This window comes from Cheilinus undulatus, linkage group 24, assembly GCF_018320785.1.
Source record: "Cheilinus undulatus linkage group 24, ASM1832078v1, whole genome shotgun sequence".
In the NCBI taxonomy this organism is placed as follows: domain Eukaryota; kingdom Metazoa; phylum Chordata; class Actinopteri; order Labriformes; family Labridae; genus Cheilinus; species Cheilinus undulatus.
In genome coordinates, this window is record NC_054888.1 from 17,795,438 (window position 1) to 17,812,804 (window position 17,367).

General features: G+C 35.5%; 2 protein-coding genes across 2 annotated transcripts in view; both read left to right on the forward strand.

Annotated features, from left to right (window-relative positions):
* LOC121506194 overlaps positions 1-17,367 on the forward strand; it is a 177,463-nt gene that overhangs the window by 40,818 nt on the left and 119,278 nt on the right. The gene's annotated exons all lie outside the window — the stretch shown is intronic.
* LOC121506201 (lymphocyte function-associated antigen 3-like) lies at positions 7,570-16,112 on the forward strand. Its single transcript, XM_041781886.1, has 12 exons — positions 7,570-7,822; positions 9,002-9,151; positions 12,336-12,461; positions 12,556-12,716; positions 12,858-12,945; positions 13,098-13,190; positions 13,473-13,496; positions 13,817-13,840; positions 14,202-14,222; positions 14,781-14,828; positions 14,950-15,000; positions 15,546-16,112. Exons 1-12 carry the CDS (start codon positions 7,759-7,761, stop codon positions 15,557-15,559), a joined length of 864 nt encoding a protein of 287 aa, XP_041637820.1. The 5' UTR covers positions 7,570-7,758; the 3' UTR covers positions 15,560-16,112.

Consider the following 17,367-nt stretch of genomic DNA (forward strand, 5'->3'; position numbering starts at 1 on the left):
TTATTTCTGATGTCATTTAACTACTTCATAGCCACTTTGGCTCGTTTTGTCAGCTTTTGAAAGCTTTCTGATGAAAGTTTGAGTAAATACATTTTCTTGTTTAGCTGTCAAAGAAGTAAAAGTCAAAATATTTGCTGTTTTGCATTCTCTCGGGTCCCATTTTAATTATGTGTACAGATGTTTCTGACATTACCCTCTACCCCTGCCCACAAATGCTTCCCTCACCTGGTATGGATTCTGACAATCCATGTTAAATATTCAGAATAACAGACGGTGCATTTAAGTATAGGAATGGTAATATTAATTCACTGAAGCATCACCATGATAAAAGTTTTCTCCCTGAATGAAGGAAAAGTCTAAGAAAACAATTAAAAACATCCTCATCATGTATAACAGTGCCACATGTATAAAAAAAGCAGCAGAGCCTCAGACTAAATTTAACTCCAGGTTATGGCTCAGAAATATTCCAACCTTTCTGACACATCTCTGGAAAGTTGTTGCTAAATTAAAACTGCAGCACACTTCCATCAGCAGACTAATCTTAATGTAGTTTTGGCTGTGCTGTTGGAAACCTCAAATAAAACCGATTTGCTCGTAAAGATTGTTAACTGCATAATGGCTCAACATCTCAGCAGGCCGGCGATTGTCCTACAACTTAAGGGGACTATTAAAGCTGCCCTTTGACATTTTTCCAAACTTGTAGTGTGTGCACTTAATATAACCATGTGACACATCTCCTGTATTATCTAGTGTAGTTTCCATTTTCTAGCGTGTTTGAAAGTGAACATCGTCTCCTCTTTGGCATTGTGGTGGAGTGATGGTGCGTTCTTTTTAATCTCTGAACTCTCCACCAGTCATATACCTCACCAAAAATGCGCCCTGAACTTGGAATTTCGACTTGGAGTGTTCCATTTGGGTGCGACGTCATGTGTACATATTAATTTTTCATGAAGTGTTCTTAGGGAAAATGAGGACAATTGAAGCAACGATGTGGTGTTCAAATCACAACAGACACACAGACATGCTGCCAATTATAGTAATAAGATCTCATTAAACAGCAGTATAAACCTTTTCCCCTTCAAAAATCAGACAGCTTGGGGTGCAGGTGGCAGAATGGATAAGGTGTGCGCCCCATGTACGCGGGCGGCCTGGGGTTTGAATCCGGCCTGAGGCCCTTTATCGCATGTCTCTCCCTGCTCTATCCACTGTCCTCTCCCCGATCACATAAAGGCACAAAATGCCCAAAAATAAACCTTTAAAAAATATATATAAAATATATATATAAATAATCAGACAGCTTGTTATATAGCAGCGCACCATATACTCTGGATTTTACAGTATTATTTGTTTTTGGGTTTTTTTGCACTAAAGCCAGTCATTTAGGTCACTTTTAAAACCCAGTGCTTATTAGATTTTTTAAATATCTAACAGCGGCAAAAATAAATAAATAAGAATTAAAGCATTTTCTAACAATTACATTTAACATTTCTTTGTATTTTCTGAAGTTTCTTCTTGTAGGTTTTTAATGCATTTTTTTTTATATGTGATAATGGAAACATTTTAACCTGCTTATTAATAATGATTAAAAATAGATCTTTGCTGTACCGTAATGGAGAACAGAAACATTTTGTAAAAAGAAAACTTACTGAAGTTACTGAAACTTGTTAAAAATGTAGCATGATTGAAAGAAAGGTCACATTACATGTTAATAAAGCTTTAAAAAAAAACAAGAATTTTCCCCTTTAAAAGGTGTATTTTTGACCTCCTGATGTTCCTTGTGTGGTCTCATACAACTGCGGTGTGTAAATGTTTGATCACATGATGGAGTGAAAAGAAGGCTGATAAAGTGAGATGTTTTCTCCTCAGGTTATCTGAGTTTTTATATTATCAGTTTAAGTGAAGTTTGAATGAAGACGTTAAATTAGAACAGCTGATAAAGAACAGATTAGACAATAGAATGTCTATGAGAGAGGTCATTTTTCTGTGAAGTCGTGGTGATGAATCATTTGAAGTTCTTTTTGCCATATTTTATTTATTTTTAACTTGCTTTATTTACAGTTGCAGAGCTTTTTTTTGTATAACGTGTTTCTAAACCAGTGCGCTGAACATGCAGCTATTTGTATGAGGTTTTTTTTTTTTTTTTTTTTTTTTTACTGTCTGTAAAATGTTATACTCATTCAAGCTTCCTGTGTCCCAAATCCAAACTACACACTATTTCTATACTTGCTAAATACTCATCTAAACAGAATGAAGCTCTAAAAGGAAGCAGCAAAACACACGTAGCCACTTTAACCCAACACTGGAAATGATAGACGTCCATTAAGTTAAAAATTTGAAAACCTGATTAACCAATTGATTATTGATGCTTGCTTTCAGATCTTTGTGGAGCTTTTTCAGCCGTATAATCTATTTATTTTTCTAAGATCATACAATCCCTGAGTTTCTCCAACATCACCTGTAAACCTCTTATGAATATGAAATGTTTTTACCATTATATGGAAGTGTAACACAATAATACACAGAAATGATCACCATGGCTCTCCCTTCAGTTGTAATTCTGTTGTATTGTGAGACACAGTAAGTCCTCTCAGAGCGGACTGAAAGATAGTGTGCTGTGGATTTGGGACATGAGAGAAGTTTGTTTCATGTATAAATCTGTATCTAATTTTTTAATATAAAGTTTTTTATTGTGTTTCTTTTAATCATTTCCAAACATGGACAGAAGACTGAAATCCAGAAACAAAGACAGTGAGTGTATAGGTCCAGATAGTTACTGAGATTGTGACCCCACACCTCTGATGCACCCCTGATGAATGGTCATGGTGTTGGTCATTACATTTCATGACAGTATTAATGTGTTTCACTGGTTGTTACAGTATGTTCAGTCTAGTGAATGTTTGAAATAACTGAATCCAATCATTTCTAACAAAGACACATTTATTGTGGTGTATGAAATGTGAAATGGCTGGAAGTTTTCATGTGCCTTTAAAAAATGTACCTTTGTAAATTTAGATGGATGGATGTTTATGGAGAAAATGTATTTTAAAAAAAGAGTTAAAGAGAAATGTGCCTTTTTTTTTTTTTTTACAATTATTTCATTGCAGTTTGATTCTTGAAATATTAAACTTTTACTTTATTTTGCTGAGGCTAAGGCGTATTTTTTGTTTCTGGCTGAGTCCTTGAGCTCAAATTGAATTTATAATAAATAAACATACTTGAAACTCAAAATAAATTTTTGTCTTTAAGTGCTGACATTTGGACAAACACAAATCTGAATAATGGGGATTTTGTGACTTTATCCTCTAGCTCGATCACATAGAAGACTTAATATATCAATTACTAATTATTTATTTATTTATTTTGGATCAGATTTAGAATGAACGTAGTCATTCTTGTGAATGGGAAAGCTTGAAAATCCTTTGAGGGAGTTTTCCTGAAATGTCCACTCTGACTGGAGGTTGAACTGATTAGATTTTGGCCTTTGATTGTGATTGCAATATCTGTTTTCTTCCAACTGCACTGATCTCTCTAAATCTTAACTAAGTAAATAAAGAGTAATCAGATTTAAAGGGGTGAAGCTCAAATCTCAGGTCATTAGTGTATATTATAACCCTTGCTTGTGAGTGCGATACCTAAGAAAGCTTTGGGGGTTCTTCCCATTTTGTCCAAATATCCACTCTGACTCAAGGGTGAACTGTTTAGATTTAGAGGTCATGCATTACACTCTGTTCCAGCTGATTATGCATGTTTTTGTTCTTTTTACCTAAAGTGTAAATGATTTTTTATTGCTCAACAATTAAATTGTAATCTGGATTTTATTTGATAAAATTACCAATGACAATGGTATTTTTCCCCCCCAAATAACTGAAAATGCAGTGTTACAAATTTTTATGCAGAGTTTCAAACACTTAATAGCTTCTAAAGTATCTGAAATTTTTGCATTAGGCTGTCATTAATTTTTTTCAAATCAAAGCTATTTCAATCAAAAACATCTTTGCTGATCCAGTTCCATCTTAACATAGGAGCCCTTCTTTGATATCACCTTGTAAGACCATGTAAAGTTTCTGCCTGTATTTCCTTTGAGTTTGCCATAGCTGCTGTTTTGAGTACACCCACCCTCATAAAGTTCCTTGAAAGGATGCTCCACAGGTTCTCAGTAGGGCTGTGATCAGGTGATGATGGTGGCCACACCATGATTTTTTTTTTCTCTCTTTATGCCCAGAGCAGCCATGGCCTCAGTGGGATTTTGTGCAGCATGGGATGGTGGGTTGTCTGTCATGACGATTCTCAGGTGGGCATGGTTCTTCTTTTTGTACCATTGAAGGAAAAAGGCGCTTAGGAAGTCCACATATTTTGCTGAGGTCATTTTGACACCTTTAGGCAGACCATGATTCCAGACCATAACATGACCCCACTACCTCCTTGCTTGTGTTGTTGGGACATGGTGGCCATCCACCAACCACCCAGAACTCCATCCATCTGGACCATAACTGACAATTTCACTGTGAAACATTTTAATAACCTTACAAAATTTTTGACCAAATCCAAATTTTTCCAGTGCTTGGATTAGAAAAGTGTGTTCTATAGAATCGAAGGTGTTTAAAAAATCTATAAATACAGTCAAACTGTCTGATTCTATACGGGACTGGTAATCTAACATGTCTAATATAAGTCTTATTATCATGTATGTCTCTGCCTTTGATGAACACTGATTGACACTCTTCCACCAGTTTGCCTAATATTTGTTTGAGTCTGTTTCCATACACAATGGCTATTAGTTTATAATCATTACATAGAAAAGATAATGGCCTCCAGTTATCAAGTTTAAACAAATTCTTATTTGCTTTTGGTAATAAAGTTATAAACCCTGTTTTCATAGAGGGAGATAAAGAACCTTGTCTTAAACGTTTCAAAAAGGCTTTATATCACAGATTCTTTATGTCTTCCACAAAAAAATGTGTAGAATTTGGCTGTTAAACCATCAATTCATGAAAAATGTTCATATTTCATCTGTTTAAATGCACTTTCTAGTTCTGCCAAAGTTAAGTCATTTTCTAAAAAGTCTCTATCTTCCTCATTTAGCATTATAATTTGATCTTTGATTGTTGCAAAAAGGATTCACATTTATCTTTATCAAAGTTCAATTCATATAACTTGTTGTAGAAGCTCCAAATCCATGCATGTTTTGGTCATTATTTTTCCTGTATCAATAGCTAAGCTTTTAATTTTAAATTTGAACCATTCCCATTTGTTCAGGTCTGACACATCTAGTTTGTTTATTTTGTGTAGGAGAGTTTTAGTTTGTTCACAAAATTCCCTGTTATGTAAAAGACTGTTAATAAATTTCCATCTGTTATCTGCTAACATTGGTTGCCTGAGCATTTTTAACTTAAATCATGCAGTGGTCTGAAAGTGGTGATGCGGCTATTTCACATTTTGATATAGCCTATCATTGCGTAATGCCTGGGATATGTAAGGGTTAATGCCCGACAAGGTTTCAAATTATCAGGGATTAATGGACTACGTGGAGTCTGACGCACAGTGGAGGATGGTGCACCTTACATTGGTTCATTAGTTTCAGGAAGATTTCTGTTCCTGTTATCTACAGAGATAAGCTGTCATTCTGAGATGGTAGGCTGCATTTTAGAGATTATCAACTAAAAGTCTCTGTGTAGAGTTATTTTTGAGAGAAGTAATTTTCTGGACTTTGCAGAACTCTGAAATGCCAAGAGATTATTAATAATGTGGTACAATCATTTTGATTTGGTCATTTTGAGACACCAAGCCATTCTTCCGATACATTTAGAGTTGTTCAACTATTTTAAAGGTATCACACCAATACTAATAGACAAGTCATTTGTATTCATGATGTATTTAGCTGTTTAGTCCATATCCAGTCAATACATTGTGATTTCAGTCATAAATTAAAGTCATTAATAATTTAAAGATGCTAGGTATTTATTTGGGGTATTACGTGTTTATTAAGACTATTTCTTATATTATTTTAATTTATTCAGTCATAATTTTGAAACCATTTGCCAATCATTAGAGAGCAGGCACTTATATTGACATACTGTGTAATCAGGGGTGGAAAGTAACTAACTACCTTTACTCTAATTACTGTAATTAGGTCAGTTTTTTGTGCATTTGTACTTTTTTGAGTACATTTTGAAATCAGTACTTTTACTTGTAGTAAATTTTAACTATAGTAGCTTTATTTTTACTTGAGTAAAAGTGCTCATAAGGAAGCATAATATTCTTTCAGCATGAATTGGCTGGTTATGAGGCTGACTGTTTTGTTCTTACCTGAGGAGACCCTCCTTACCACAGATTATCAAGAGTAACTGCAACACTGTCGTATTTTAAAATATTGAACACAAAATGTAGTTTAACTATATGTAATGTGGCAAATATTGACATGTTACCGTGAAAAAAAATAAAAATAAATAACTATATGAGTGTAATTAACAATGACAGTTTTGCTGTGTATTTTACTTTATTATAGAGGTGGCTTTACCTGAACAACCTGGCTGGAGATCTATTTTCTTTTTATTGCCAATAAGAAAGAATATATTTAACTTGTACCTAAGTAAAATAAAAAAATAACTCTGTCTATAATAACTGTAATAATAACTGTACTTGTACTTGAGTACAACAGCCGTGTACTTTCCCCACCTTTTTAGAGGATAAAACTACCTAACTTGTGTATTTTGTGGGTGTTTTTTAGATAAGGCAGTACTATTAAGATATTACACCTTATTTAGAACAGTGGTTCTCAACCTTTTCAGCCCAGGACCCCAAAAATAAAGGTGCCAGAAACCGGGGACCCCCAGTGCATCTGAAGGTGGCTGAACACAACCATGCACATTCAAGGATCGTCATGTGGAGACAAGGCTGCCCATAAGGGGAGATAAAGGGGAGGTTTTTGGGATCCAGCCAAACTGGGGGCCAGCAAAATCATGGACCTTTGGGAAGTTAACCTTATGATGAAATAACTTTTGTTATAAACATATTTAAAATGGGTAAAAGATGGTGCTTAAGTTAGTGAATAGTGGCAAAAAAATGGTGGAAAAGATGTTGAAATTGGATTTTTAAAGAGCATAAATGGGTTAAAAGTGGCAAAAATTAGATAAAAGTGGCCAAAAATGGATTAAATTCACAAGAATGGGTACAAAAAGTGGTACAAAGGGATTAAAAAGTGGCTGAAATGGCTTTAAAGTGCAAAAAAATGAGGGAAAGTAGGTGGACTGGGATGAAAAATTGATATAAACTGGCAAAAATAGGTTAACTGTGGTTAAAATTGGCAACATGTGAATGATGTTGATGATGATGTTTAATAGTGTTGAAAAGGGTTAAAAATTGTTAAAATTGGTGTGGCAACAGTGTAATTTTAAAAAATATTCTTAGTTTTTTTAAGGCATCTGGAGACCCCGTCTCTGTGTCTCGCGACCGCCAATGGGGTCCCGACCCCAAGGTTGAGAACCACTAATTTAGCGTAGGGTCCACTTTTTCATGTTATGATGTGACCGGAAATATTATTGACGCAACACCATCCGGGAGAAGGGGGCACAGCACATTTCATTAGTCGACTCCTCCGTCTACCATTTTGTTATCATTTGAGCAATTTAGGTGGAGGCGCACACACCCCAAAACTCTTATCTGAGTAATTTATGCAGTTTCTGCAGACTGATACTCATTTAAGCGTTCAATATTTACTGTAGTCGCGACATTATGGTGCCGGTTTAACTTTTGAGGAATATGCCGCATGCGCTTCAGAAGTTGGGATTGTTTTTTCTGGTCCTGAGTTTTTCTCCCAGTCTTGGTAAGTACTGAAATCACTTAAATGTGTTTTGTGATGATTTGAAAGAAGTTGTGTAATTCATGTGATGTGTGTTGTGTTAAATTTTATACGTTTTACACAAATAAATACAATGCATATCGACAAGTCATTTCTACTGCGTCACACATGAAATGTGCCATCGTCGGTGTGTTATGGATCACGTTTACTAAATCAACGTAAAACGCTTTATCTGCGCCATCTTAGTGTACCTTAAAGGGGATATAATTGGGAACTTTATGTTAAAGTTAATCCACGTTTTGTGTTTTTTTTACTTCTTCCGTGTTAGAGTACCTTCCTTTCTCAAGTCGCTCCTGCATGTTCTCCTCTTGACGTGGAAGAAATTAAAAACCTTAATCGACAAGATAATATTTATGGTTGTGTCAGGCTTATACCATTTGACTTTAAACATAAAATAAGGTGGTGAGGTTTGTAACGAACTTTAAGTCCTGAACTTATCATTGCATTCTGTATGATCGAGTCGGTCGGTCTTCTTTGACAACTCATAAGCTAAATTACTGGCATACCATCATTTATGAAGCTTTACTTAACCTGCTTCCGTCATACTAGTGTGATTTTATTCATGTGAAAAGTTCTGAAAGCTACAGTCTCAATTCATTTTTGCTCTCTGTTCCCAAAGTCCATCGTGGGATGGGGAAAAGAAGTTTCAGGAATGCTGATCCTGCAGGAACATGAATGTCTGGGAGAGCTGGTCTCTTTAAGTTGTTTTAAAAATGTAAAGATAGATTGAAGGCATTGGAGGAAGATTGATCAGGTTGTAGATGTTTTGACTGATGACTTTCTGCTCTGTGAACCAGTCGTTGGTTGATCTGTGTTTGTAGTGTTTCTTATGTTTAATGTTTCATGTTTGCAGCTCTGTTCATTGTGCTGCTGAGAGTCTTAATCTCAGTGAGGTCTTCCTGGTTAAATAAATTTAAATTAATAACTAAATAAAAAAATAATATATGTTGCTGTAGATTCCATCTTACTTATGTGGGGAAAAAAGTTTGTAGCATAACTTTAGACAACTTCTGCTTTAGGAGCTTTTTTTTTTTTTTTTTTTTTTTTGCTCCTGAATTAAGAAATGGTTCAGAATGTGATTTAGATAACTTAGATAAGACTAAAAATATTCAATAATGACCTTTGGTGTCCTTTTTTCCCCAGCTGACCCAGTTTACATGGCTATAGGTGGAGATGCTGTCCTCAGACCACCCCCCATGGATCTTCCTATCAAAAACATAGAGTGGAAACACAATGAGGATATTGCAGCAGATTGGCATGGAAACGAGTTTGAGTGTTTTGGCCAGTTTAAAGGTAAATTTACTTATAAATGTACCTAAATATGTTTATTTCTGATTGAAAACATAAGCAGCACCTTTGATCATAATCATAGTTTTGGGTATGTTAACAGAGAAACAAATTAAAGATACTTGAAGGTATTCAAGGTAAATTTTCTTGCAAATATACTTATTTACACTTGAAAACATGAGCACCTTGATCCAAATTTGACCATTAAGTTTGTCTGATGTATGTTGTCTTTATTCCTTGTATTCCAACTTTTTATAAATGGTTTGTATGTAGCTAAAGCAATTTGACTTCCCAGAGGAACAATTATGATATCTGTGATCTTTTATCCTTCTTTATGCTTTTTGCATTGGTTTGAGTGTTTTTCTAGGGGAGAAAACTTAAAGTAAGAGAGTCAAAGATTGTGGTTTAAGTTTATTTCAAGATATAGATTGATGCGGGGCTTTCACGTTTTCAGTGTAAATAAGATGTTTTATCAGGTGTCATTTTTCCATGACAGCTATAAATGATGCCAGGGACATTATGTTTTTGGGTTGTCAGTCCTTCCTGGACCTTCTTGTAAATTTAATATCTGAAATTGCAAAACCCTCTCTACCTTATGGATGAGCTGGTTAAATTTTGATGGTCAGGGTCATTGGGCCTCAGAGGTCTCTTTAACCGAATATTCTCCGTCATTGACAGATTTTTTTGAAGGATGATGGAGAATTTTGAAGGCTGTCCATCATTTTGACAGACTGGAATGATGAGGATGAGCGTGCATTTCAGCGCGCACACAGACAGATGCACCTTTTCCATTTAGCACACATGGACTATCAAGGAGGTTATTTAATCTATAAAAAATCTTGTAGCCAGTGGGCTATCTCACTGACCTGGACACCGTAGATTTGTAAAAGGGCATCGGTCTCTGTGCTGACAGCGCACTGAGACGCTGCTGCAGGTGTCTCAGTACACAGGTCAGCATGCAGAGGCCCTTGCACAATGAGCCTGTTTCATGTTGTTCTAACCACGTCTGCACACTGATGCTGAAATTGTCGTTTTATTCGTTCTGTTTTTCTTTTGTTTTTTTTGTTTTTTTTTCGGAACAGGTTCGTTTTTATGCGAAATTTCGTATGTGTCCAAGGTGACCGATGATTCAAAGCAGTTCCCGCTGCTTCCACCTCGCTTGCTCAACACTGAAACATCACTTTAAACACCAAAGTTTGCTCATTTCTCATGTGGATATCAACCATGGAAATATAACAGAGAGATGGGTGGTTGATGATTCAGATCAGCACCTGTTGCTTTATTCTCTCGTGCTCGCTCACCACTGGCCGACCCTCTCTCTCTCTCTCTCTCTCTCTCTCTCTCTCTCTCTCTCTCTCTCTGTCTCTCTCTTACTGAAACTTCACTTTAAACACTGTAGTTTTCCCGTGTATTATGGGGATATTAACTGAAAATATAACAGATAAAGGCATATTTTTGTAGTCTATTGATGAGTCATAACAGAGACAGGATTAAAAAGTTGTTCTCCATCTCTCCAGCTTGTCTCTGCGCTATGATGCATGAGCGTGGGCTGTATGAAGCTCTGTGACAGGATGGATCCAGCTGGATTTTAAAGGAGTGACAGAGACACAGGCAGTACGAAACAGTATTCTACAAATTTTCGCAGTCAAGGCAAATACAAACGCAACAGACTCAGTGTGCAAGGTCAGAGACTGTGACGTTTTTATCCGATTAGACTCCTGTGGAGCAGACAAATGCGCACGGCTCCACAGTGCAGCCTTTTAAAAACTTATCAGCTGTGGTCGTCAAACTACAACATCTTGATATTGAAAATATCCTTAAAACTGTGTGGGATATCTTCAATGGACCAGTTCATAGTTGCTTGCTTAAAGACAGGGATTGTTGCTCCACCATCACTGCGTAAAAATGATGAGGAGTAAACCTGTGCTGCTGTATTCAACTTTCTCTCAGTGCAGAACCTCAGAGATTGTTTTTTGAATATAAGTTTAAAAAGGATGCTTTATTACTTAAACACTAGAAATAAAGTCATATTGAATTATATTATATTACAGATATTAAAGAGGAAATTATAATGACGGATTGTAAAATGGCATGACAGATTGTTTACGACCCTTTCAGTCAAAATGATGGACAACAAAAAAGTCCAGCGCAGCCTCTGTTGAGCCTTATGGTCATCCTTAGTTTGTTAAGTTTATTTTAACCAAGTTTATCTGTCTCTGGGACAATAGGGACAATATTTGAAATAACATTATTCTCTCAAGAAGACAGAAATGCTTTGTATCATATACACTAGCCATTTCATTAGTCATCCCTGGGCAGATAAATAGTAACAATAAAACAGATCAAATCAGTCATCTACGAGCATGTGCGCACACACACACACAAACACACACACACATTAATACTTTTCATGAAAGTAGAGCAAAAAACACAAAATATAATTTTCATATTTCTGTTGATGAACAGTTATCAAATTATAAAATAATTCTGACAAGACTGGTCCTTTAAAATCTACTTTTTTCCTTCTGGTGAGACAGTGTGGAAGTCTGCAAGTTTCAAATGTGCTGAAGGGTTATTACACTATTATGTCTTTAAAAGAAAACGCAGCTTTTATAAAGGCTTAGCCACATGTATGGGTACAGAAACCACCCAGCTTTTCCTCTTGGCTCACCGCTACACCACAGAAACGGTATACAGTGTAACCATGACTGAAATCCATTAATATCTACTTCAGTTCAGTTATTACAGTCATTTTATGGAAACTTGAAGTAAAGGGATTGCTTTAGTGTATTTTTAATGACTGTTTAGACTGTAAATTCTTTCAGTGCTCTCAAATATAAAATAATAAAAATGAAAATACCTTAAAAGAGCATTTAACCCTTGATCTGGTCTGAGTTTAAAGATAAACCCAAGGATTATGAGGCACTAAATTTGATTTTTTAAGAGTGATAGAAATGTTTTAATTCACCTCAGACCATTAATGCAATCCATCTTTAAAGAAGTATGCTTGTAAAAGGTCTGTGGTTACAGTAGTTGTCTACTGATGAGTAATGCAGTTCAAACACAGAATAAAATCATGACAATATAATAAAAAAGGGACCCACCACAGTGTTTTTCCCCCATTTTACCCTATTTTAAATTTTCTCTCCTGTCTGGCGTCACATGTCACCATGTCTGTTGATGATTTTAGGTCGTTGTGAGGTGAACAGTGATACTGGAGCACTGACCATCAAAGGACTTAACCTGAACGACAGCGGCATCTACACACCAGAGATTAACGGCAGAGTACCGTATAAGATTGAACTCTCTGTTATCAGTGAGTGGAGAATTTAAAATGAAGTTTAACCAATAGGTTATTTTGCTTTTTTACCGAAAGTCCTCTAAAGTACCCCTTCTCTTTCTTCTGTCAGCTCGTATTGCTAAACCCTCTGTAAAATCCTCCTGTAACAATGAGAAGACCTACTGTCTCCTGATCTGTGAAGGCAACGATGCAAATGCCAAGCCAGTCGTCTATAGGTGGTTTGTAGATGGCAAGCATGGATCTTCATATAAGGAGCGGAATATAACAAAGGTATGATAAAACAGAAACATATCCTTCAGCCTGAGCTGATGAGCTTGAACACTTAAAATTCATAATTGGTGATCATTCTGAACCAGATTGTCATCCTTTGTTTTCATAGTCTGTATTCTTTATCTGTCCCTCAATGTTTAGGATACAAAGGGGGACAGTTTCAGATGTTTGATGATGAACCCAGTCAGCAATGAAACCAGTGAAAGCGTCACAAACCCCCTCACTGAACGTGAGTAGTTCCACTGACATCCTCATCATAAGCACAGATTTTTTATCTTTATACAAACATTGGATATTAACAATACTACAATATCAAACAAATGCAATAGCCAACATCATCCAAATATATTTGACTTTTTGTTTTATCCATTTGCTGTATAGAAGAATTAAGCTGGCCGGATACCATCCTTGTACCAGTAGTGATTGTTTTGGTAGTCATTCTGTTTGCTGCTTTCATCTACAAAGTCATCAGGGGTAAGAAACCAGAATTCATTGTGTCAATAAAATATTCAGTATAATGAGTTCTTTCAATAGTTTTGCTCTAACAAATTTATAAGTGATAATATTTGATTTTCAACAAAAAGTCAAAATTACCTACAGATCAGTTCTGTGGTTTAAGTCTGATGAAAGAGTACCTTATGTTCTTTCCACTGTCACTATCAAATATAAAACAATGCTAAAGCATGGTCAGTGACTGATAATGATCACATCATTAATGACGAATTAACTACATGCCTTTCTTTCTCTTATATACAGGAAGAAGGCGAAAAGCACTATTAGGTAAGATAGAAAATGTTCTCTTAAATGTTTGATACGACATTTGAAATGTGAATTATTCATTTTGTTAACATGCAAAACATGCCTGTATTTTTATTATTTTCTTAAATTTCAGCAGAAATTTCAACAGTTTTGCTCTACCAGATTTATGAATCCTAATATTTGATCTTATACATAATTATGAGTCATATTAAGATGTTTGAGTTTGTTCTGCTGTCAGGATCCATCTTTGGTGACACTCTGCATAAGCATGATTAATGTTTAATGATGATCACATTATGAATGACTGATTTACAACATGCTTTTCTTTCTCTTATATATAGGAAGAATGCAAAGAGTACTACACAGTAAGATACAAAATATTCTCTTAAATGTTTGATAAAAAAATATATATTGAAAAATAGTTCAGTATATAGATTATTCACTTTTTAACATGCATTAAATCATTTTTTATTTCAGCAGAAATTGTAGCGTCACTTTGTTGTTTCTTCAATAGTTTTGCTCTATCAGATTTATGAATCCTAATATTTGATTACACAATAATTACCCTTAATTAAATACGATCAGTAATATAAGTCTTATAAAGATGTTTGAGTTTGTTCTGCTGTCAGGATCCATCTTTGGTGACTCTCTGCTTAAGCATGATTAATGTTTAATAATGATTACATTATGAATGACTGATTTACAACATGCTTTTCTCTGTCTTAGAAATGGGATTTGGGCTTAAAGGTAAGATACAAAATGTTCTCTTAAATGTTTGATAAGAAAACGTATTGAAAAATAAACATAGTTCTCAAATGTGGATTATTCTTTTTTAACTTGCCTGCGTATTGTTTCTTTTAATTTCAACAGAAATTGTAGAGTCACTTTATTGAGCTACCTTCTTCTTTGCTATAGAAACCAAAACCACAATAAAAAATGTTGACAACATAGATTTATGATATATGTTTATAGTTATCATTTTCATAACCTTTATTTTACCAGGCTAGCCCCATTGAGATCAAAGATCTCTTTTTCAAGGGGGACCTGGCCAAGAATGGCAGCAATGCAGTTTCAAAATCAAACACACTCAAGCTCATACAGAACATAATAAACAACAGGTACATTGATAATAAGGCGTCAGCTAAAACAGTGGCGTACAGACAGTTTGGATTCAAGAGTTTTCACTAAAGATTTAAAAAAATTAAGAATTAGCTGTTTTAGGTGATGGTGTTCAACTACAATAGTTAAAAACAACAGGATTTATTTTTTTTATTGTTTTGTAATTATTATTTTTTATCTTGATAGGGACTAAACATGAGATGGGACCACTAAATCAACCTCCTGATGGTGGAGGTAATGAAATGCTATTTAACCTATTCTGAAACATGTTTAAACTATGATAAAACTTGTTTGATTTTAAGCAAAAACCTTCACCAGTTATCTTAAAATGGATTTTTTCTACCATTTGTTTCAGGACAAAGTGATACTACCCAACGTCTCAGCAATGGAGCTGGTGAAAAAGCAGGTGAGCTGGTAAAATGTATTAATCCAAACATAAAAACAAAGTGGTGTTCAAAATAGTCACAGAAGACTGACTAATAGTAGAAAATCAACCAAGTGTGTTTTAGTTAAAATCCTAACCATGAGAGTTTAACCCTAAACAGTTTGGAAAAAACATGGAAGAGTTTCCTGTTCTGGGAAACGGCTTAATATGTTTACGCAAGTTCTGTACATCATTTAAGGCACTTCTACTCAAATGTGTCAGCTCCTCTTAATCTAAGAAGGAAATGCCCTTCTCTGCATTATTTTTCAACTTATTTACTACTTCAAGCTTTTTAAGCTTGAAGCTAGTTCTGACATCCAGTCAAGACATTTAGCTTTTGTCATCCAGGCTGGGGTGGGACAGACATCGTGGCTTCAGGAGTTAAAGGTGTATTAAAATTCTTACTTGTTACTGTGTTGTTTTATTTAATGGAGACTGAGTCAGAGAGTATTTAAATAAAAATCATTTCGGACACCTTTGTTCTGCTTTTTTTTTTTTTTTTAATTCTTTGCTTTGTCATTCAACAGAGAAATCTGTATAATGATGCCAGACAAACCAGAAACCAACTGTGAGCCATCAGCTGATAAACAGAGAGCAGATGACCGAGGAGATGTTGACTAAATGTGGACGTACACTTCATTCCTGTTTGATAAACATCAAAAATCTTGTTGGTAGAGACTTTTGTTACAGACTCTGCTCCGTTTGAAGATGTTACACTCACTATGGGACAAAGTGTTACATGCACACAGATGACTGCCTTTATGAGATGAAATGCTTTAGGCCTCTGGTAGTAGTTGGTGAGAAAACTTGAAGGAATGCACTATTTATTTCTGACGTTAACTACCTACAGCCACGTCTGCACGTCTACAGCATCCTTAAGCTAAAGATCTATGAGGGTGGGAGGCAGTGAACATCAAAACAGCAGCTCTGGGAGAATATTCTGATATCCTGCAAAGAAAATCAAGCAGAAACTCCAAAAACTCACAAGTTCAATGGATGCAAAAATTGTGAAGGTGATATAAAAGAAGGGCTCCTATGTTAACATGGAACTTGGCCTGTTAAGATTTTTTTGATTGAAAAAGCTTTTGATTTCAGTAAATATGATCTCCTAATGCTGCAAATTCAACAAATTACTTTTTTCAGTTCTTTACACCTTTTAAAATCTTTTAAAAGTTTGTTGTGCTTAATAATGTGGAACAGTGCAATTTTAGGTTTTTATTAAAAAAAAAGTTTATGAAGTTTGTTCAGAAATATTTGAATTATGCTCTATGCTGATGACTTGTAAAATATTCTGTCATTTGCATTAATATTTAGGAAAATAAGAGAAAAATATCAATGGCATTATAATATGGAACGCTGTGTACTTCTATGCAACTGTCTTATATTCTTTCAGGGTTTAGATTATATATTTTTAGAGACGAAAATCTGTGCTGCCATTTTTGATGCCAAAACGTGACGTTCTGGGAGAATTTTCGTGAAATTTCCAATAATAGCGATGATCCATTTTGGTGCCATAAATCCTGAAATCTGAGCACAACCAAAGTAAAGAGACTATTTTTCAGTGTTTAAATTTCCTTAGATTCTTCCAATAATGACCAAACACAAAAATTTTTAGGCATTTTTTTAATCTGACCATTTATTCCCTATGAACTAGCTCTTTACATTTCCATGTACAGCGTGCGTGCCACGCACCGAAGTGCCGTGGGTTTGTTCCGACCCAAAGGCGAGCGACCTTGCCCACTGGAAGTGAGTCTAGAGCGCTGCCCCACGGCGCATAAGCCCTTATCAGCACGTTCACGCAGCAAGCGAGTTCACGCAGGAATAGCATGTCAACAGCATGTCACTATTTTACCTTTTGGGGTTAATTCATCATCCTTTCCAGTGTAGGTCCATGATATTATTGCTTCCTCTATTGAGTGAGTACATTAGGAAGTTAAAAGGTTAATGTTTGCTTCAAGGATCTGTGGTTTTATGCAAAATTCTTTGGCTAAATATTCCCAAAAGTTAACTTTTCCTCATCAATGATGCCATTGAAGCTCTGTGACCCACTGACCTCTCTGTGACCCTTTGCTCTCGCAGCAGGATGAGACGTAATGTTGATAAAGTGATGATTTACGATTGGTAGTCCGTGCATTGTGTTTTATTTTGAAAGAACCTGATGTTCTGCGCTTGTGACTTTCATGGTTGGTGCTTTTAACCTTGCAAAGCAGATGGATACGCCCGTTTCCTCGTTTTTCACTGGTGTATCCATCTTGCAAAGCTCCCATCTGAACCGTTTGGGCCCGGTTAGAAAGTGACAGGACCAATCAGCGACGAGGGGCAGTACTTTCTGGCGCAGCAGTGTCGTGA